Here is a 22,447-nt window from a genome sequence, read left to right as displayed (position 1 = left end):
TGGAATGGGAACAAATGCTGTAACACACACAAGTCCAAGTGTCAAGTTTAGTCATTTTCAATGCAGGTTTGTACACATCCTACAGGAGGGTGATTTGTTAGTCTGTCCAGTGATTTGTCATTAGAGATTTGGACCACTATTGTTTTGCTATTCATTCAATTGTAGTCCCCAAAAAGCCTTGTGGAACTGTTTGAATCCCTATGTATCAGCTATGTTAACATGAATAAAACATTTTATAAACCAAGTTCAAGTTCGTCTGTGTGTTTATTTTAGTTGCTTCATAACGTACTTGGATGTTTGTAAATGATCTCTTATCTACTCGTGCCAAACTTGACCTGTAAATTGCTTTGACAACCTGAGAAATTATATTTAACTTATTTTAAAGAATTTCAATTGATTTAATATCTTGTGTATTAAAAGTTTATGTTGTATTTTTGTGTGGAGATTCAGCATTTACTGAATTTATTGCCCTCTTTCCCTAAACCACTTGTCCTCAAACTGTGGTATGCAAACACTCTTGAGTGGTGCATGGAGGAATCTCTGAAGATCAGGAGGTTCTTTATGGTTCTTGAACTGGTTCTGTTCAGGATTTGACAGTCAATAATAAACCTTCCTCCGTCTGTAGCTGAATAGGGTCGGCCTACCGTATTTTAATGTCTGTTATGCTGATGGTACTTGGAGAGCCGACGGTTGACAACAGAGAGCAATTATTCCCAATGACGGAACATTACCTCTGTTTATTAAGAGAAAAGAAACAAATATAATGATATATGTTGATTGATTGATCTTTGTGTTATAGCTGAATACACTGAATGTCATACATCAGTGTTGGTCAAGATTTTACATCATACATAATAGAAATGAACTGTATGCAGACAACTGTCTGTACAGATGATTTACTTTATGTTGTGATCAATATATCTTTGGCAATGGTGGAGAATACTTACTTTACTGAAGCACAGTGCTTGTTCAATTTTGAGGCTTTAGTTGAGTAGTTCTATTTTATACGTCTTTTATGCCTTTGTCTTTATACCTCTACTACTACTACTCAAAGGAAAATACAGATAAAGATTTTACAGGATGGATTCAGGCTTCTCCCTGCCACCTTCTGGCCAGAGGCTCTGCAGTTTAAAGGTCAGTAGTGTAGGGGTTTGCTTAGCTCTGATATAGTCGATAAATGGTTTCCAAATTCGGTCAAATTTATCAGAGGGGCCGTGTATTGTGTGCCTCAGTTTCTCTAGCTTAAGAAACTGCATCACCTTCAATGACTTCCAATGGAGTCTTCGTGCTAGCAAAGTAACAAATTTTGTCAGGTTGTCACGTCTCCTGCTACACAAAAAATGGCTATCATAGGATTTGGTTCAATCACCATTTTGAAAACATCGGACAGTGTTCCGAGGGCTCAAAGGAAAACAGGGTTTCCATGGGCAACTCATCAGGCAGAGGGAGTATTAGCTTTGATGTAACTACAAACCTGGAGGAATCTGAAAAAAATTTGATTGTGGTAAATTAAATTTATGCCTCAGTTGTTCAATGGTAGGAAATATATTATCTATAAAGAGAGCCTTCATGTTGACCACACCACCCTGCATCCAAATCCATAAGAGTCATCCATGATGGACGGAGAGAAGAGGTGGCTGCAGTGAACCGGAGCAAGTAGAGAACCACTCTGCCAGCCATAGTTTTTCCTAACAATGGACCATATTTTCAGACTGTATTACAATGGGATTGTTCCTGACATACTGTAATGATAGAGGCATTGAAGAAAACAAAAGGGTAGTCAAAGATGTCAGATAGCATGAGTTGTGTTCCATTTTTTTTCCATTTTCCTAATTCTAGGTCTCTTCTTATTCCAAATAAAAGTAGAAATTATTTTATCAATGGATGTAAAGAAGGATTTTTGTATTAGTATCGGTATAGTTTTGAATAGAAACATTAATTTTTACCGCATTGATTCTACCTGACAAAGTGATAGGGAGATCTCAAATTCACAGTGTGCTCAAATAGTGGCTTAAAATTTGCATTGAACGAGCCATTAATACCTCTTGTTACTACCACTCCTAAATATTTAACTGAATTTGTTATTTTAAATGGAAAATGTGAGTATGAAAGGCTTTGGGCAGTTTTGTTGATTGGAAACAGTTCGCTCTATAAGTTCAACTTATAACCTGAGACCTCACCATACTTCTTCAGAGCAGACTTTATATTGGGGATGGATTCATAGGGATTTGTTACATATATATAAAGAGACCTTGTTTGCTACCCCTCCTCTGTAGATTACCTCATTGCCCCTGAGGGACCGTAGAGCATAAGCCAGGGGCTCAATAGCAAGGACAAATAAGAGTGGGGAAAGTGGGTATCCCTGCCTTGTCCCTCGTTGCAGGGGGAAATAGGGAGATCTAGAGGAATTGGTCAGTACGGAGGCAAGAGGCGACTGATAAAGCAGCTTGACCCAGGTTATAAGATTATAACCAAGTTCAAACTTTTCAAGAACTGCAAAAAGAAAATCCCACTCAACTTGGTTGAAGGCTTTTTTAGCATCCAGAGATACAAGAACCTCTGAATGCTGAGGAGTCAAACCAGGAGGATATAAGATATTGTAGAGCCTACGCAGGTTGGAAAATAAAAAAACGTTTTTTAATAAACCCAGTCTGATCCGGTGATATGATTGATGGGAGAACTTTTTCCAGTTGCGTGGCAAGCATCTTGGCTAACAATTTTGTATCCACATTCAACAGACTAACTGGTCGATATGAACCCGGTTCAGAGTTCAGAGTTCTGGCGGTAAAGGCTTCATTGAAAGCAGCAATCAGCACAGGAGAGATTAATGTAGAGAAAGCTTTAAAGAACTCGGCAGTAAACCCATCTGGGCCTGGAGCTTTTAGAGCTTTTATATATTTATAGTTTTTATTGTATGTGTTAAGTCCTGGAGCGAAAGAGGCTCAGCCATTGCTACTTAATTCGATTCAATATCTACCTCTCTACTGTATATACAGTAACCAAATGTAGCATATGTACATAAATCTAAATCTGTTACACTCTGTGTCTGTTGTTTCTTGTCAAACTGTGTACTGTCTAAACATACTGCACTTTATGTCAACACCTTACAGTATGTAGCCCTTATTTACTGTGTTGTTTTGTGTTGTAATGTGACAGACAGACAGATAGATAGATAGATAGATAGATAGATAGATAGATAGATATTTTAATTATATTTTGACTTAGTAGGATTTTGTATACCATGCAGGACGCTTACTTGAAGGCAGTATTAAGTACCTAGTAAGAAGGAGAGGCTCTGCAGGTCCTTCATCCGTGCTGCTGTCAGACTTTACAACACCTGCACCACCTGATCGTGTTGTAGTCTCCTGTTCATGTCTCTATTTTATTTCATTTATACCTTGCAGTTATTATGGTCACTTACTTTTGTAATATTATTTATATTATGGTCATTACTCTTGCAATAATATTATTATTTGTATCACGGTCACTTTCTTCTTTGCAATATTTCTTACACTATGGTCACTTTACATTACAATACTCTCTTTATATATCATGCCACTTTTTATCCTCAGTACTTGTCTGTGTTTGAAGGTTGATTGTTTTTCGTGTTTATTGTGTAGGTTATAGATATTTCTGTCTGTTTATTGTGTTTTTTTTTATTTTTTTACCTTTTCTACTTTTTTCTAATTATGTAGTGTATGCTACACTTTCCTCTGCTGCTGTAACAAGTAACTTTCCCCGTGGTGGGATGAATAAAGTATAATCTAATCTACTTTACTGCTGCTTTTACTTAAATAAATGATATTTTAGCACTCTTTAAAGGGACATTTCCGCATCACACAGACTTTACATTTGAAGGCAGGGCTTTTATTAGCTGTAAGACTGTCTTCACGTTGTGCTATGACCTCTCTCCCTTGGTTAAATAATCTGATTAAAGAGTATTTCACTCCTCTGTCCTCACTGATCTACCCGAGTGCGCAAAAAGAAAAAGGCGGATGTTTTCCAACGGGCGCACTTCCGGGTCGACTAAACTTGTGACAATGACAGCGCCAGTATAGCCGACGGAGCTTCCCCTGAAAATGAGGAATATCGTGTTAATTGTCCTCCTGGCTCCTTGTTGGGTCGACGGTGCGATTAGGTCGAGAGTCACCGAGGAGGAGAACCGAGAAGAAAACCCGGAGCTGGGTGAGTGACCCAGCGAGCTAACGCAAGCTAACGTTAGCTTTGCTAACTGACATAATGTGGGCGTTAAAAACAGCGACGAGACGGAGAAAATAATGCTGATTATGTCACGTTTACGACACCTGTGTTTGTGTTAGGGCTTATAAAGTGTTTTATCACTCGGTGACTCTTGTTAAAATGTTAAATTAAGTCACATAATCGGGTAAGAAACCCGAACTGTCAGCTCCAGATTGTAAGCGTCGCTGTTTCTGATGTACAGACACAGTTTCTACAGACAGACAGACAGACAGACAGACTGACAAACTTTACAGACAGACAGACAGACAGGCTGACTTTACAGACAGACAGACAGACTTTACAGACAGACAGACTTTACAGACAGACAGACTTTACAGACAGACAGACTGACTGACTTTACAGACAGACTGACTTTACAGACAGACTGACTTTACAGACAGACAGACCTTACAGACAGACAGACCTTACAGACCTTACAGACAGACAGACCTTACAGACCAGACAGACAGACTGACTTTACAGACAGACTGACAGACTGACTTTACAGACAGACAGACTGACTTTACAGACAGACAGACTGACTTTACAGACAGACAGACTGACTTTACAGACAGACAGACTGACTTTACAGACAGACAGACTGACTTTACAGACAGACAGACTGACTTTACAGACAGACAGACAGACTGACTTTACAGACAGACAGACTGACTTTACAGACAGACAGACTGACTTTACAGACAGACAGACTGACTTTACAGACAGACAGACAGACTTTACAGACAGACAGACAGACTTTACAGACAGACAGACTTTACAGACAGACAGACTTTACAGACAGACAGACAGACAGACTGACTTTACAGACAGACAGACTGACTTTACAGACAGACAGACTGACTTTACAGACAGACAGACAGACTTTACAGACAGACAGACAGACTTTACAGACAGACAGACAGACTGACTTTACAGACAGACAGACTGACTTTACAGACAGACAGACAGACTGACTTTACAGACAGACAGACAGACAGACTTTACAGACAGACAGACAGACTTTACAGACAGACAGACAGACTGACTGACTTTACAGACAGACAGACAGACAGACTGACTTTACAGACAGACAGACTGACTTTACAGACAGACAGACTGACTTTACAGACAGACAGACAGACAGACAGACTGACTGACTTTACAGACAGACAGACAGACAGACTGACTTTACAGACAGACAGACAGACAGACAGACTTTACAGACAGACTGACTTTACAGACAGACAGACAGACAGACTGACTTTACAGGCAGACTTACTTTACAGACAGACTGACTTTACAGACAGACAGACTGACTTTACAGACAGACAGACTTTACAGACTTACAGACAGACTTGACAGACAGACAGACTTTACAGACTGACTTTACAGACTGACAGACTTTACAGACTGACAGACTTTATAGATAGATAGACTTTATTTATCCCAAGCTGGGAAATTACAGTGCAGCAGCAGCATAACACACATGACAATAGACAACATAAGAATAAAACATATAAAGAGCAAACTATACATAATAAAATATCAAAATAGCAATAGTAAATAAAATATATTGTACAAAAGTATATACAGCAAATTAACAGTGTTGATTTGGTGCAAAGTAAGAAAGGAGAAATGTGCAGTGACCTGAGTTTTTAGCTGTTATTATACAGAAGAGAAGGAGAAGGTGCTCCGCTGTCTGTCCTCTGTGTGATGGAGAGGGTGCTGCTCATTGTCCATGATGGATAACAGTTTATTCAGCGTCCTCCTCTCCACCACAGTCTCAAGAGACTCGAGTCTGAGTCCAAGAACAGAGCCAGCCTTCTTGATGATCTTATCAAGTCTGTTGGTGTCGCTGGCTCTGATGCTGCTGACCCAGCAAACAACAGCAAAGAAGATGGCACTGGCAACAACAGACTGGTAAAAGATCTCCAACTCTATTTATAATCGCTGTCGCCTCTCTCTGTCTCCTAGATGCTCTGAACTCCATCCTGTCAGATTTTGAGGTGCTGCCGTTGTCAGGCCTCCAGCTGCACTCTGTGAGGAAGAGGGACGTCCACACCGAGTCCCACCTGGAGCGCCTGGTGAGCTTCAGAGCCCTGCACAGGTACAGCAGCACCCTCAAAGTACAGGTGTTTTTGTTGTTGTTTTCCAATCTGTATTAAAACAAACGTTACACATGCCCCTGCACAGGTTGTAATCATTCCTGTTCATCATACTGGCTGAGAACAGATGCAGATGCCTTAGGGGATCTCCACTGTAAGACCCAACTCACATTACGCTGTGATTTGACACCGTCCAACATGGTGAAAGAAACTGTCCTGTATAATACAATTATAATACAAGAACCAAACCATGTCTTGTTTTCTGACACAATCAGAAAATAAGAGAAGAAAACTAAAGAGGGAGGTGGGCATAAAAAGCAGAATCAAACACAAACCTAAATGATCTTACTTAGTCATTGTAGAAATCCCCAACTAAAATTCACAGATTGTGGCCACACAACAGATTTCATGTTTAAGCTGAATAGTGAAATGCTGTTGCAGACACATCGAAAAATATCAAGCTTCTATGTGTTGATGTGATTTTCTCTGAGACGCGAGCAGCCCAGCTGTAATGGTAATTAATGGTAGGACACTATGAAGCTGTGTTTCCCCTGCATGGTGCAGCCCGACTTGACTCTACTCTACTCTGGGGGATCAAAAATCTACAGTTTGCACTGTGCACAATCACATTTCAAAGTTCAGATGCCAGACAAAGCTAATATGATGCTTGAGCTCAGTCATAGTTAGTCAGAGGAAGTGGGTATCTTCCAGAATGACAGTGTTTTAAGTCATTTATTTCCTCTATGTTGCTCTGTGTATTTCAGACAATATCAATGCAAACAAAAAAGAGGATTTTTACAACTGTATTATTTGGAAGATACCCTCTTGATTTGTTTAAAATATGTCTTAAGAGTCACGTGGATATTGAATCTCGTCACTTACATTAAAGTCAGACTTTACAGCTACTGTGTACACAGTGTACAATTACATTTCACATTCACCGTGACCAATAACCTCTGTGTTGAGATCCGCAAAGTATTTTCTGACCTTTTCCCCATTTGTGACTTCTTAGTACTGAAGTACATGTGACTCCTCACGGTATTGAAAGCAGCCATGTCATCATGTTTGGGTTAACGTAGATCGTTTTTTTCTCCTTTCGGTCCTCAGACAGTTCAAGCTTTATTTGACCACCAACACAGGCCTTTTCACTGACAACTTCAAAGCTGTGTTTGTCGATAAACACGGAAAGGAGAAGAACTACGATGTCCAACTTCAGAACTACTTCACTGGGCATGTTGTAGGTGAGTGAGTGACTCACAGGATCAGGGATCCAACAATATGTTTTTTTGTCTCTTAGTTTGCATGTTTAAAACAAGTTAAGCATAACAACAAATATTTTTGAATAACACCATAATTTTTACTTACATATTTTGCCAAATATGAGTGATCAATCTTGTTGGCTGATGTCAGTAGTGCTGCTTCATCAAGAGGACACCGACTGACGCAATGTCATTAATGTTTCTGAGCACCTTACTTAATAGATTACTTATTTTTAATCTGCATGTATCTTTTAGTGAGTGACCTCGTTTGTTTTGTGTTTTCAGGAGAGGAGAATTCGCGTGTGCAGGCACACATAGAAGGAGACGAGTTTTCTGCTCACATTCTAACAGATGAAGCCGAGTACAACGTAGAGGTAGGAAGCGGCTGTAAAAACACTCAGTGTTTGTTTTGTAAGACAGGTATTTTAATTGAGGTATTTGTCTTAAATTTGACAGAAAAGGGGCCACACCGTTGAAGACTATGATGCATACATGCAAGAACTTATAAAAGCCACAGAGAAAATCAAGTAAAAAGACGACCATATGCTAAATGCTCCTAAAACATTAATGTGTGCCGCTGTACTCTGGGGAGCTTCTCTGCGTGTGGGCACCCTTTTCTTGAAATTGCTTCTCAGCATTAAAAAAACTACTGGTAAAGAGACTGTATAGGCACATCTCTGTAGTTCTTCTACTTTATATCTTACATTTCTATTTTGTTGCTCTTTTTTCTTTGGTGACCTCCTCTGAGTGCATTATTACCTCTCTTTCTTTGCCCATCCAGCCTCTTTGGAGGTTTACAGATTCTCCAACTGATGGCAGGTTGCTGGTTTATCGCTCGGACGACATAAAAAATCTGAGCCGCATCGCCTCTCCAAAAGTGTGTGGTTACGTTCACGCAGAGTCCAAGGACCTGCTGCCACAGACTGCCAGGGAGGACTGGGACGGGCAGGAGGAGGTGAACCAGGAAAAGGGTGCGCACTGTTAAATGTTTCCCCTCACTAGAGGTGGAGATTATTATATGTGTGTGTTAATATTTGTGCCTGTGTAGTAGAAATGTGTAGGAGGAGAGTGGAGTCAGCGATCACAAGCCAGGCGCAGCCTAGGCTCTTGTTTGTGGATGATAAAGAGTAGCTAAAGAGTAGGAGGATAACAAATGTTAAAGATGGAGAAAGGGAAAGAGGAGGCTGTAGTAGTGAGACAAAGGAGGTGGGTGTTAGATTCTGTAGTCACTTTAATAAAAGCCTTTTTATCTATACAACCTAGTCTGTGTTATGCCCATACACACTGCTGACAAGTGGGTATTATGTAACAACCAAATGCCTTTTGATTCTTGCGTGCTGCTTTGGAAATGTAAAGAGTATAACAGTGATATTGTGCCAGAGGAGAAATCTAAAACACCCTCTCACTGGCAGCTGGTTGAAAACACTCACTGGGGATCTGAGTTGAGGTGAAGGTTCTTATGGAGGAGGCATTAAAATTCATGGAGGCTCTGCTGCCCAATGAGATGACTCTGCGTCGTCACTGGTCTCCCACTGCTTGTTGTGGAAGCTAGTGCAGCGCAGCACACCCACACTCCTGAACAGTGCATAGCCAAGTGTATGATGTAATGCTCGAACGGTCTTCCTGTAGTCCTTTTCTGTTACTCTGCAACTACTGACTGGTTGAAGAGTTTAGGATGCATGTGGTTATGATTACTGTTGCTCTGCAAATTTTGTGTTTTATGCTTCCAGCTCCTAAAATATGAGGATTTACTCTTTTAATTTATGTTTAAACTAATAGAATAAACAATTTTAAGACCTTTCCACAGGCTATGGAAATAATATTTTCTAGTATGTTCTCAAAGTTGAGGACATTAGCCAGTTATAGGAGGGAAATAAACAACAAGGGGGAAAAAATGTGGAGGGCTGCAACTGTTAAATGCACCTGAAATTACCTTTTGTATTTAGGTTTACAATCATTGTGTCTTTAGTGTATAAAGCAGTTAATTGGCATTGTTCAAACAAAAGTAACAAACTGACCCGTTTAGTAATATTCTCGAAGACCACAGTTATAGTCTTAATTGATTAGTTCATTTACTTGAAGTTCAGATTATCCTCATGCAAAACCTTCTGCTCTAGCTAAATCTATCTATCAGGATACACACCAGACCCCACATGCACGTATTACTATGCACTCAGGACACTACTATAAAGATAAGCTGCTATTTAATTCTTTCTTAAAGACCAGAGGCAGGCAGAGGGTTTAATCAGTTCACAGGCAAACAAAAAAAAGAAAAAAGAAGACGTGCTAAATGTGAAAATGAGGGCAATTAACAATGGGATACTGGAACATGGCCTCATTGTTAAACTTCTTGATGTTTTTATTTGAGGTTACCCGTCACTGTTTGAATATGGAAATACTTAAAAAAGAAAACCCTCATCATTATTTATTTTTTCTTGTCTCTGCTTCCTGTGACCATTTTTCTTTATCTGCCCTTTTTTTTCTCCTGTGGCTTCTTCCTCGCAGAGTATCATCACAGAGCGAAGAGGCAGGCTCACGACCACAGGAAAAACACCTGCCCCCTGTTGCTGGTTGCAGATTACCGCTTCTTTAGACACATGGGCCGCGGACAAGAGAGTGTCACACTCAACTACCTGGTCTGTCTTTATGATACTATGTACAAAACTCAGTAGTACAGAAGGAATTTACCATGTAAAACTTTAGCATGAGGCATGAGGGGAGGCGAAGGTGTTGTTTTTGTAGTTTTACGTCATCAAATTGACAAATCTGTGAAAGAAACTTAAGTCTAAATATATGTTTTGTAGTATCGTCTATAGGTTTCTGCATGTTAATGATTTTTCCTCTTTCTCTCTCCAGATTGAGCTCATTGATCGCGTTGATGACATTTATAGAAACACAACTTGGAACGATGAATTCAAAGGCTATGGGGTCCAGATCCATCAGGTGTGTGAGGCTGTTTTGTATTGTGCTTGACTGTAATATGATTGAAGTCTGACTTCTGGAACAATCGCTGCTCCCAGCAGCACGATAGCTTTGTTTTACACCGAGTAACTCCCGGAAGTGAAGCCGAGAAGAACACTGACCCTCAGTGGGTCTGAGAACTGCATTTTTAGGAGGAACTGAAAGCTTTTGTGTGAGCCACGTGGGGTAATTTAATTTGTTCCACTGGCTTTGAGAATGAATGGAGACACTGTTTGTCATATTGTGAGTCCTGACTCTTCTCACTGAAAAGATATGCATTCATTTAGCTGCAGTAATTTTCCAATTTTCCTCACCATACACATCAAGAAGAACTTCTAATACGCCACTTTGAACTACTGCTGACTGATTGAGAGTCACATGGTCTTCTCTTCTTATGAATAAAAGCTTCTTTGAAAGCTATTTCTACAGGTTTGCGGCCACTTGAGACAATCTGAGTTTAAAGTTGAATAATTTAAAGTTCAGTAGTGATTTGAGTTACAAAATAAATCTAATGTGTATCTTAAAATTTGGATTGATTGAGCCAATATGCTACGATTTGTTTAGGTGCTTCTAAAATGACACTTGAACTGTTCATAAAAGGTTGTATTTCATTCTCAGATCATCATCAACAAAGAGCCTACAAAGCCTCCCCCTGGCCATGCTGGAACCGGCTGGGTCCATTATAACATGGAGAACAGCCCTGTGAGCGGAAAGCAGGTCTGGGATGTGAAGAAACTTCTGGAGGTAGGAAACGGAGAGAAAGATGTATAGACAGACAGGAAGTGAAACTGATGGATGTTTTTTTAGTTTAGTTTGTTGGTAGATAATTGTTCTTTTTGTGTCTCCTTCAGCAATTCAGCTCAGACATCGCTGACAACGCCTCCACTGTGTGTCTGGCCCACCTATTCACCTACCAGGATTTCGATGAAGGCACACTAGGGCTGGCCTACGTCGCCCCCTCCAAACCTCAGGCCCTGGGTGGCCTCTGCCCAAAACGTAAGGACGTGTCCCTTAGAAGAGAAATGTTTGTATGCAACACCTAGATTACCAGTATGTGTTTAATAAGACCATCTGTGTTGCAGTATTATTGTTTAAGGCTGTTAATGGACTTTAGTGAACACTGATGAGGGAATTGCCAAAATGATGTGGACCTGTTCATTGAAACCCTAAAAAACAAAAACTGACTTCCTTCTTTGTTTCATTTTGTAGCATACTACCCATCACACTCTGTAAAGAAGCCCAGTTACCTCAACACAGGCCTGACCAGCACCAAGAACTATGGCAAAACCATCCTAACAAAGGTCTGCTTTTTGTTTCTCAATCTCCATCTTTGACAGAACTAATTACTAGTTGCACTCTGTTTTAGCCAGTATGTTATGCAACATGCCATCCCGCCAAGTTTAGGCTTTCAGTAGGGCAGACACACTTTTCTCTGTGGGTGTTATGAGAAATGATGTTAACCCGTTCACACTGTGACACCTCAGGTGTCAGCGTGTTGCTTGCTCCTCTGCAGTTTACAGCTAAGTTTCAAAACATTAATGTGAGCTGGGCTGGGACAGAGGGGGGAAATTATGAGATCCGGGAGCGCGAGTCTTTCTGTTGCGTAAAGACCTCGTGCAGATGATTCGATGCTTGATTTTAAAATGTAGCATTTGTGAGATTTGTTCTGTATTGACGTGGTGTTTGTGTCCCATCAGGAGGCAGATTTGGTGACCACTCATGAGCTGGGCCATAACTTTGGAGCAGAGCATGATCCTGACAACATCCCTTACTGTGCTCCCAGTGACGATGATGGGGGGAAGTTTGTCATGTACCCTATTGCTGTGAGCGGCGACCATGTTAACAACAAGGTACCTTCCTAAAACAGTACGATAAAACAGAAATGATCTGCTGGGTAGGTAGTGGACTGTACTGACTGTATCAGGATACACTGAGTTAATGATGCAAACTGTGAATTACTTAATCTACAGAGTGTTGGACACACGTCAGTCACAGTTGTTCCTGTGAAATATGATGACAGATTTTTTAAATTTATGTACTGCACCTCCTCCGCCATAATATGCATACAAGCCCTGCTGCAGTATAAGGTGAAAAGTGGTGCTGCTTATCTGTTGTGAGTCGTTCTCACTCAAAGCTCGTCTCTCATGAACATATCTGCAAAACAAAATCTTGAGCCACATCAGTATGCTTCAATAAAAATGCATACAAAGCCCACGAAACTGTTATGTGTGGCTGTATGCTTCAAATGAATCATGGGTGTGTCACAAGATTTTGTCATTGCAGGTGAAAACACCATTGTTTTCCCCGACTTTGTAAGAAAGAGATTTACATGTTATCATGTCGGGTATTTTTGTTTCGTAGCAGTCCTTTGCCACACCTTTCACAGTTGAGCACAAAGCATCCACCCTTAGTTAATATCTAACCACCGTCCACCTCTTCTTCCCTCCTAAAGCGTTTCTCCAATTGCAGCAAGATATCTGTAGGAAAGACGTTACGTTTCAAGGCTCCCGTGTGCTTCAAGGAGAGGAACAGTAAGGTATGTGGGAACTCCAGAGTGGAGGAGGGAGAGCAGTGCGACCCGGGGCTACTCCACCTCAACGACGACCCCTGCTGCTCATCCGACTGCAAATTCAAGCACAAGTCACAGTGCAGGTATGACATCCAAAAGACAGGTTAAGTTGTACAAAACACACTTGATGAAAGTCCAAGTACATGCTCAAATAGTAGAGTAATTGATTGAAACTTAAGATGTGAGAAATTCTTTGTGGGACCAGTTAGAGGCACACATGTATTCACGGGTCTCTATTCTCTTCACAGCGACAGAAACAGCCCTTGCTGTAGAAATTGCAAGTTTGAGCAGGCAGGTGTGAGGTGCCAGGAAGCCATAAGTGCTACCTGTAAAGGCATATCCTCCTGTACAGGTGAGTGCCTCCTGCTGGTGTAACACGAGAACTGCAGCGATCAACGCAAGCTGATTTGTTGATAAATTAAAAACACCCTGAAAAACTCTCTGCTGAATCTCTTTCTTCTTCGCATTTTAGGCAACAGCAGTAAATGTCCACCTCCTGAAAACGCCATGGACAACATGGTGTGTGTTGACAACGGCCGGTGTCACAACGGAGAGTGCAACCCTTTCTGTGAGGCCGTGCAGAACCTTCAGTCCTGTGCCTGCAACGGTAAAGGGCAAGACCAAGGGAAGAGTGTGCAAAAGCCCCAAACTGATAAAAAGCTTTAAGTGGGTTGTATAACTAATGTTGTGCATCCTAAGTCGGAGCTGTAAAACAGCAGATTCCCTGTGATTATGAAGGTCCAGGAGAGGCTTGTCCCAGCTGGGCAAAAATTAAAGAATCTGAAGAAAAGAAATGGGGAAAAAATCAAGCAATAATACAATTAAAAGTAAAATCAGACAAACCAGATAAAATCAGAATAAGGAACATGAGCACAGAGGAAATAAAACAATAAAATGAATAAGAACAAAAATACGTAGAAAAACAGGAAATCATCAGATATTTCCAAACTCTTTCACAAAAAAAAGATGACACTAAACTAACAAAACAACAATTTCTTTACTTCCTGGAAAGGTCACATTAGATATCAGATTTTCAGATGTCAGTGGGCTATTAAAAAGATTTTAGGCTAGGAGGTTGTTCACATCTCGTCTGAATCTTTTAATCTCTGTTCAGAATAAAACACACTGAAGTTGATGTGTGCACTCCCGCTGTTAATGGAGGGAATAATTACTCCAGTTTTGCAAACCAAAAATAAAATGGTTAAATGTCATTAAAGTGAATCTCCTCTTCTGTTTGCAGAGACGGAGGACTCCTGTAAAGTGTGCTGCAGGAGAAAAGATGGCACCTGCTCTCCCTTCATGCAGCGCGACGGCAGCTTCCTTTACCTTCGCAAAGGAAAACCATGCACTGTGGGCTTCTGCGACGAGAGCGTGAGTCACAACATCCTTTATATCTGTCCCCTCTACGATGTTTCCAATGTGTTTATTTCTTTACTTTGAGTCCTGATAAGTCTCACATTTATGAATGTTTTTTAATTTTACTTTATTTGGCTGTTCTCTTGTAAAAACAGGGAAAGTGCATGAAGCAGGTGCAGGACGTGATCGAGAGGTTGTGGGATTTTATTGACAAGTTGGACATTAATACGTTTGGTAAGCTGGTTACAACGCGCCACTTCTTCTGAAATCTAACCAACCACGACTATAGTGGAGTCAGTGTGTTGTCACTCTTGTTAACTCAGTGCCACCTCTCATCAGGGAAGTTCCTGGCTGATAACATAGTGGGCTCCGTCGTGGTGTTTTCCCTCATCTTCTGGATTCCTCTCAGCATCCTGGTTCACTGCGTGGTAAGAAACTCAATTTACACTAGTTCCCAGTGTCTTTAGACTGCCATTCATTAATGGCTCCTTTTTGGCTTTTGCAGCTCTGTGATTTAAGGTGGATCTCTTCTTCACCATCTTTTATTTGGTCAAACACTGACATGTCTGTGTTTTTGTGTTTCTCTCTGCAGGACAAACGACTTGACCAGCAATATGAGGAGAACACAAAGTGCTTCTACTACCCTCCAAGTGTAAGTTTTTCTCTCTTAAATATTATATGATCCATATATGATCCTGTGCACTAGCCTTGTTGCCACACTAACCAGACTAATACAACGCTTTTTTAGACACACTGACATCTTTAATAAAGAAGAGAGACAGGAGCATGAAGGTTGATTGTTTAGGTATTTGCCTGGATTTCTGCATGATATGTCACCATAAAACGAGGAGGAAAAGGAAGAGGAAAATAAATAAGATTAAATTACAAACAGAATTTAGTTACTAATTTACTTCAAATCATTGTAGAAGAAATATAAAAACATGAAAAGAAACAAACAAGAAAAACAGCTGTGTGTTTGCTGTATATATTCTTCTAATTTAGACCCATCAACACAATGTGCTAATGTTAAAAGACGTGTGAAACATCTGTTTTGTGTTTTTGTCTGTGATCTTTTCACTGGTTTCAAGTGGCAGGGCTTCATTGGGGAATTGGGATGTTAAATAAGTTTGTCCACCAATCAGGATTTTTGCAATATGAATTAAAATCTGATAACAGTTGTGGGATTGTTTGCTTTTGCTGCAAGTCACTGTCAATCAGGTCTGATGCAATATCATGCATACAGTTCTGATTCAGCAGATTAGCTGAGCTTTTGAGTGGTAAACACTTAATGAAGAAGAACTTTGTTGCTTATTTAGTCATGAATATTTAATGTTATTGAGGAAAAGGTAAGATTTGAAACCAAGTAATGCCATACATTCAGTATGCGTTCACAAAAATCACAGGAATGCTCTCTGTTAAACAATTAAAATGCCTTTATTGTCACAGTAACTTGTAACTTGACCATGCTGTGTCCATATGTATCCAAATAGCACCACAAACCAACTCAAATTGAGTCAAGAAACACTCCTACTCAAACATTTTTTTGATTTAGTATGTGTTACTACAAATTATTCATACTCAATCTTAAAAAAAACATTTTTCAGCCAGATAGTCCTAAGAAATCTGGTGCTAAACCGGCTTACACCACAAAATACTATATACTACACAAAATACAGAGCCGAGGGCAGGACATGAATGGATTTAGAAGCCGCGTGAACTCGTGTTCAAAGCCCTCACTGTCACTGCTGGGTTCAAGCTCCGAATGACCTGTCCATCACTCTTTGCCTTGGCCTTTTCCATTCACATTGGAACTGCAGCAGATGGTGGAAGTTTGTAGTAGAGCTCCCGCCATAGGTGAGTGCGTGCGCCATGGTTTGGTGTTGCGATGCCATTGAGTCCATCATGGTGCATGGTCGGTGGCCCACGTTTGGGATACTCCTGCGTTCACTTACTCCTTGATGTAATTACTGATCTGGTTGCACATTTCCAGCCCTCAAACTCACCTGGAGCTAATGACAAAAACAAAACAAAACACTAAAGCTAATATTTTAACGTGACTGAACAGCTGTAAATGTGTTCCTCTGCACAGATGTCGTCCATGCAGAGTCACATCTGATCAGAAATTACTTCAAGAAGGCAAGATGGCATTTGAGGAGTATTCAAACAGAGAGAGGAGTGAACAGGTTGCACCTTGTTGTCGTTTGTGAAATCTGATGCGATGTGTGTCGACGTTTTTAAGTTTGCATCTGCTGCTGTTCGAAGTCATAAAACGAAGAGGGTATTGTCCTTTTAGGTGGTTGTTATTTTCATTTACCGTTTCTTCTTTTTTTTTTTTCTTTTTTTTTTTACTGGCTGTCTGCACTGTGTCGAGTCGTTTTTTTAGGTTTGATTGGGAAGACGTGAAGACTGAGGGTGCATTCCTCTATAGACATTTCTCACAGCAGACATTTTGACTTGTGATAGCAGGAGAAGCACAGGAGCAACTAATGACATTAACGATGGCTTAATTCCATTTAGGTGTAACAGGAAGCCCTGCGAGTGAGCCAGCATACACAGTATCAGGGCTGTTGTGCTCCTAAATGGACTGCGGCCATTATTAATATTAGTTCCACCTCTGTTTGACAACACAAACTGTCCTTATGAGAAATGTTTGTTTTACTCATTCCCACTTTTAAAGGGAGCACTGGGGACAATAATGGAATGGAGATATTATTAATTTCTCTTGAAGTAAAATAGAAACAGCTTCAGGGTTTTGTTAAACTATTTCATGACGTTAAACTATGAAGATCAGAAGAAATATCTGATGGTCTAACTTGAGCAGAATGCAGTAAAAAGGGAATGGATCCCACCTCAGTCAGAGACAGTCAGCTTCGATGTGCTGCGGCCTCACATACTGTTCTTTGCCCTTCAGAGTCAAGAAATGCTGAGCAACCTCGAGTCAGCATCCGTGCGCATCGTCAAGCCTCCTCAGCCTCCCTTCTTCTCCGGCGCCCGGACCGCGCCCTCCTCCCTCCCACAGCAGCAGCAGCTTCAGCAGGCCAGCCAGGTCGGGGCAACTCCCGCGGCCAACAGCAGCAACAGCAACAACAGCAGTACCCAGGACCCCGGCCCGAGCTGCGGCCTCACCCTGGACAGCGCAGGGGGCCTGCGGATGGCCACCATCCAGGAGGACACCAGCAGCGACTCTCACCTGGGAGAGGAGGGCCTGTCGGACGATTTCACAACCGCAGGAGCCTGCTCGTCGGCTATGAAATCCTCCTACGAGGATCTGACAGAACAGAGCCATCCAACCAGGGACCGACGGCGCCTCAAGAGACAGGAGTGCATTGACTCTAAAGAGACAGAGTGCTGAGAGCAAACGACCAGTACTGATACGTGTTTTAGGGAACATGCAAACACACGGCGCCTCATATGCATTTAAACACAAAGCACAGACAGCAACTATTACATCCTCATGTTTTGTAGGTTAGATTTAAAACTAAGAACAAGATTTCAGCCAACACTAGATGTGGATTTTATTCACTCAACCATACAGATAACATACGAGTAGTCTCAAATCCCTGTGACTGCTATCAAAATACTTACTGGTCCAGTTAGATGGGTGGTTCCTCGGCACAGGTCTGTGGAAATTAATCTACCACGGGCTGATCGCCCAAACATATCATGAAGTTCATTTATCCAGTGGCTGGTTTCAGTTATCTCTCTAGTGGCTCTATCTACCTTTTGTGTCCTGTTTTTTTCCCCTTAAAGAAGCTGTGATTGTGGATCAAAACTTTAAAAAACAAAGCATCATGTTAACGGCTTCAGCCTTTCATTTCCTCCCTTTTTAAAGTACTGTCGTACCAGTTTGCACCACTAACTGCTTAACACGCGAATGATGTAACATAATATCGATGTTGTAGATGTGGTTGTTTTCCCTGTGAAAGGAAACATTTCAGTGTGATATATATATTAATCAGCAAACGCTGAAATTTGACCTAAAATGACCTGAATCTGTGTGTCATAACTGCACTAGAAGTATTTTTCACATCACTGGAAGAAATAAGTTGTATACATGTTTTAATGTGTTGTGTCATCAGTGGCTTCTTTTGAAGACTCGCAGGCTTGTATAATATTTTGCCCCCTTTTGTACTACATTGTTAATACTGTGCAAGGATTGAGTGGTGGTCTCCATCAGTGTTACACTTGTTTTATTTGTCATTGTGTGGTTTGATCGTGCTATGAAACGACACGGTGCCTTTTTCAGATCTCGTGCCTAACCGTTCCGACTAATTTCTGTGTTTACCAGTACACGAACATAAATCTGGACAATCCTGAATTTTAGTAACTGTCCGAGGTGCTTGAATGTTATTTTTGCGCTTGGTTTTCTGTCCTTGTGCCAATGTGAGTTATGCACCTCTCTCTCTCTGATTTAATGCCGTCTCACCACCGTTGCCTGCTGTCACGTTAAAATTGTGAAATATATATTTAACTGTAGGTCAAGGAAAAAAAAAAGTAGACTGTGTAGGTAACAGACTCTACCGGATGATGTGAACTGTTAAAGAACGAGCAGATGTTCTGTGTCATATATTCTTATGATGTGTATATTCATGTTTCTCTGCGTATAAATGTCCACTTATGAGTTCCTTCCTTTTTTTTTTTTAGTTTCTTCCTTGTATTACGTCTCACACATCTCAAAATAAAAATCTTTATTGTGTATTTTACACATTAAGACATGCTCTTGCATTCGACATATACAAATCACAGCTGCATCAGTGTCCGTTTTCAGTTTAGTGCAACGCATGAACGCTGAGTGTTTTGGTCCCTGTACAATGTTCTCTGGTGTCTTCACTGGTCACAGAGGAGGCTGCTCTCTGGGTCCTTGGCGTCGACGTCTCCCCAGTAGGGCAGGATGAAGGGCAGGTCGGCCACGCGGCTCTCCAGAAGTCCCCACAGGTGCTGAGCTACAAACTGGTTTCCCCTCGCTGAGAGGTGCAGCCCGTCGGACAGGTAGACTGTGTAGTCCTGCGGAGCGGAGGACAAAAAAGATGTCAGAAGATTTTTGTTCAATGATGAATTTAGAGACAGATAATGGAAAAACGTAGTATTGTGTCTGGTCACGTTAAGATCAATGCAATACACACACAATATCACCTGTGGTGTGTGAGGACTGCTCGCTAAAGTGGCCTCTCAGTGACTGTACAGTACAGTGACAAGCACCACCCACCTGTCCATCTTTCTGCATTAGTGTCCACAGGTCTAGGACGTCTGCACCACACTGACCAGCAGCCTGGACACACGCTTGGGCGTACTGCCCCGCTGCAGAGTTGTGCCGATTGAGAGGACATCCTGGGGAAAAAAAACATGAAGTACTCATGATCGTTGTAGGCCTGAGGCGTCAAAGCGGTCTGTGTGACAATACAAGAAGAGCAAAAAGAAATTGGATGAGTGTTACCTTTTAAAATGCATTCCTTCTCCCAGGCCGCCTCATGAACAGGTGGAGGGGTGATGAAGATCACTCTGTCTGCTGACACTCCAGATGAAGTCAGCAGCCGGCTGATCTCCTTCAGGTTCTCCGAATACTCTTGTACGGGGACGTGCTGTTGGGGGTTTTTATCTGCATGACGGGAACAGACGTAAATCATTCAGAAACTTAAGGAAAGCAAAATTCACCAGTAGCGACAATAACATTGTTTACAATTAGTGATGATGGATAATCCCAGCTGGATAAGCAGCGAACTGCATCAGTATGACAAAAGCAAACATTATTGCACCTCCATAAATGTGAGCAGCAGGAGGTGACATATCCTGGCTTTTGAGTGTAAATTATAAAAGATTTATGCTTATGAACTCAGATACTTGCTATTCTTACATAGACCCATTTTCCAGTTTTTACATACATGCATGTACACAGAAAAGTATCCAATAATTGTTGTGGGCCAACTTGGTCCATAGGAAACTCTCAGCCCTCCTCCTTCACTTTCAGGCGTATATATATATATCCACGTATATCTACATGTACCTCCGCTTAAATCTACCGTCAGTTTTCAGCTTCACTCTCTGTCACAGTATTTCAAACTGTACAGTAACTATATACAACAGAACTAAGGGAGCTTTCATTTACATTATTCACCTCAGGAGAAGAGGAACTCAATTGAACCACACTGTCTCTAACACATCAAACTCAGATTAGATTGGGAGCCAGAGCCTTCAGCTATCAAGCTCCTCTTCTGTGGAACAAACTGCAATACCAAGAGTAGACTTAAGACTTTCCTTTTTGATAGAGCTTATAGTTAGGGCTGGATCAGGTCATCCCTTAGTTATGCTGCCATAGGACTAGACTGCTGGGGGACACCCCTCCCTCCCTCTCCCTCTCTCTCTCTCTCTCTTTCAGGGTTATGCCTAGTCAGGTGTTGGTTGAAGATGCAGTCACATCTCTCTTACTGAAAACTCTCTCTCACCATCTGTAAACATACATGTCTCATTAATTCCATATTACTAACTAAACTTCTTCCCCAGAGTTTCTGTGCTCTCTCATCCAGCAAGGTCTCATGGATCGTGGCTGCTACTGTGGTCCTGCATGACGTCCACTACACATATTACCACTGTCATTATTGCTACCATATCTCCATTACAGTTTATAGTTAGTTTATGATTTGCTGCTGCTGCTGTGCATCTGTGTTTCTCTATCACAGGTTCCACTGCTACTGTAATCATTTTATCAGTCATTGTAATTGTACAATATGTTTGTGTTGATTTGTCCTGTACACGTGACATCTATTGCACGTCTGTCCGTCCTGGGAGAGGGATCCCTCCTCTGTGGCTCTTCCTGAGGTTTCTTCCACCTTTTTTCCCTGTTAAAATGTTTTTTTGTGGGCAAGTGTTTCCTCACTCGAACCGAGGGTCTAAGGACAGAGGGTGTCACTCCCTGTACAGATTGTAAAGCCCTCCGAGGCAAATGTACTTTGTGACTTTGGGCTATACAAATAAAATCTGATTTGATATTTCTGTATCTCTCGTGCAACATATCTGTCATGTCAGTGACGCTGTACCTTCCAGTGCACAGTCGTTGGCTCCAAAGAAGACAGTGACAGCAGCTATGTTGTTGTTGTTGTCTGCAGAGCTGTGGCTGCTGATGAGGCGAGGAAGAATGATCTTGGCCCATCTGGAGTTGTAGCCAGACAGCCCTCTGTTTACTACATCACACTTTCTGAGGGGATACATACAGATTCAAATATCAGGCACATTAGTCAGGACGATTTCTGTTCATTACTCTGCAAAACATCTGTGATGTGCATTAGAAATTAGAGCACTTAACTCATATTAAAGTTAAAACAAACCAACAGCCAATGTGTGGGAACTACTTACCTCGCTAGTTTGTTGGCAATGTCTGCACCCCAACCATTGGCTTGAAACGAAAACTGAAAGAAACAACAGCACTGTGGTAAGACAGACAATACACGTAATGTTACTTTAACCTCTGTGAATACTAACCTGCGTGATGGAGTCTCCAAATAAAATCACTTTAGGCCAAATGACTGTTTTGAACTTGGACATCTTGAAGTTGTAGGTAGGAAGTAAAAACTGGCTGCGCTGAATGAACCGAAACTTCCGGTTAGGGGGCGTGTTAGCATCCTTCACAATAAAAGTCTGAACCTCATGCTTTTATTTTTTTTAAATCTATTAATTTATTGCATTATTTATAGATAGGCTTATGAATTGTGAAATAAAAAAAAAACAAAAACGTGTATTGTCATGATTTAATTTTGCAAGCCAAGTTTCACCAGGAAAGGAAAAAATAGAAAAATAAATAAATAAATACTCTGAATTATGAGATACTGAGTGAGAACAGTAAAATGTGACTAGTAAGTTATTGCACTAGAAAGAAAAAGATAAAAGTCCAAATTCAAAATGATTACTATGTCTTAAAAAATATCTTGCATACTACCTTTCAATTGCAGCACAAAACTGTTTTTAAC

The 22,447-nt window shown here is 41.1% G+C and overlaps 2 protein-coding genes across 3 annotated transcripts; one reads left to right on the top strand and one right to left on the bottom strand.

Moving 5' to 3' along the window:
- Positions 1-3,965: 3,965 nt before the first annotated feature.
- On the top strand, positions 3,966-19,192 carry adam17a (ADAM metallopeptidase domain 17a). Of its 2 annotated transcripts, XM_019277120.2 has the most exons (20): positions 3,966-4,185; positions 6,214-6,346; positions 7,452-7,585; positions 7,889-7,977; positions 8,385-8,574; positions 10,109-10,239; positions 10,460-10,546; positions 11,183-11,308; positions 11,416-11,560; positions 11,774-11,865; positions 12,262-12,414; positions 13,017-13,216; positions 13,382-13,485; positions 13,606-13,740; positions 14,374-14,504; positions 14,645-14,723; positions 14,829-14,917; positions 15,082-15,141; positions 16,307-16,343; positions 17,401-19,192. In XM_019277120.2, the coding sequence occupies exons 1-20, from the start codon at positions 4,080-4,082 to the stop codon at positions 17,817-17,819; spliced, it is 2,640 nt and encodes an 879-aa protein (XP_019132665.1). In that variant the 5' UTR covers positions 3,966-4,079; the 3' UTR covers positions 17,820-19,192. The 2 variants fall into 2 exon arrangements, with proteins under 2 accessions (XP_019132665.1, XP_010733184.2); XM_010734882.3 differs by lacking the exon at positions 16,307-16,343 and having other exon boundaries at positions 3,967-4,185.
- iah1 (isoamyl acetate hydrolyzing esterase 1 (putative)) lies at positions 19,074-22,091 on the bottom strand. The gene is made up of 6 exons (XM_019277122.2): positions 21,963-22,091; positions 21,837-21,889; positions 21,521-21,678; positions 19,924-20,085; positions 19,696-19,817; positions 19,074-19,493 (listed from the first exon to the last, which is right to left on the bottom strand). Exons 1-6 carry the CDS (start codon positions 22,023-22,025, stop codon positions 19,317-19,319), a joined length of 735 nt encoding a protein of 244 aa, XP_019132667.1. The 5' UTR covers positions 22,026-22,091; the 3' UTR covers positions 19,074-19,316.
- Between the last annotated feature and the right edge of the window lie 356 nt (positions 22,092-22,447).

The sequence above is a fragment of the Larimichthys crocea genome, chromosome XXIV (assembly GCF_000972845.2).
Source record: "Larimichthys crocea isolate SSNF chromosome XXIV, L_crocea_2.0, whole genome shotgun sequence".
Taxonomy (NCBI): domain Eukaryota; kingdom Metazoa; phylum Chordata; class Actinopteri; family Sciaenidae; genus Larimichthys; species Larimichthys crocea.
The sequence above is the reverse complement of the archived record's forward strand: the minus strand, read 5'-3'. Positions and strand labels throughout refer to the sequence as shown.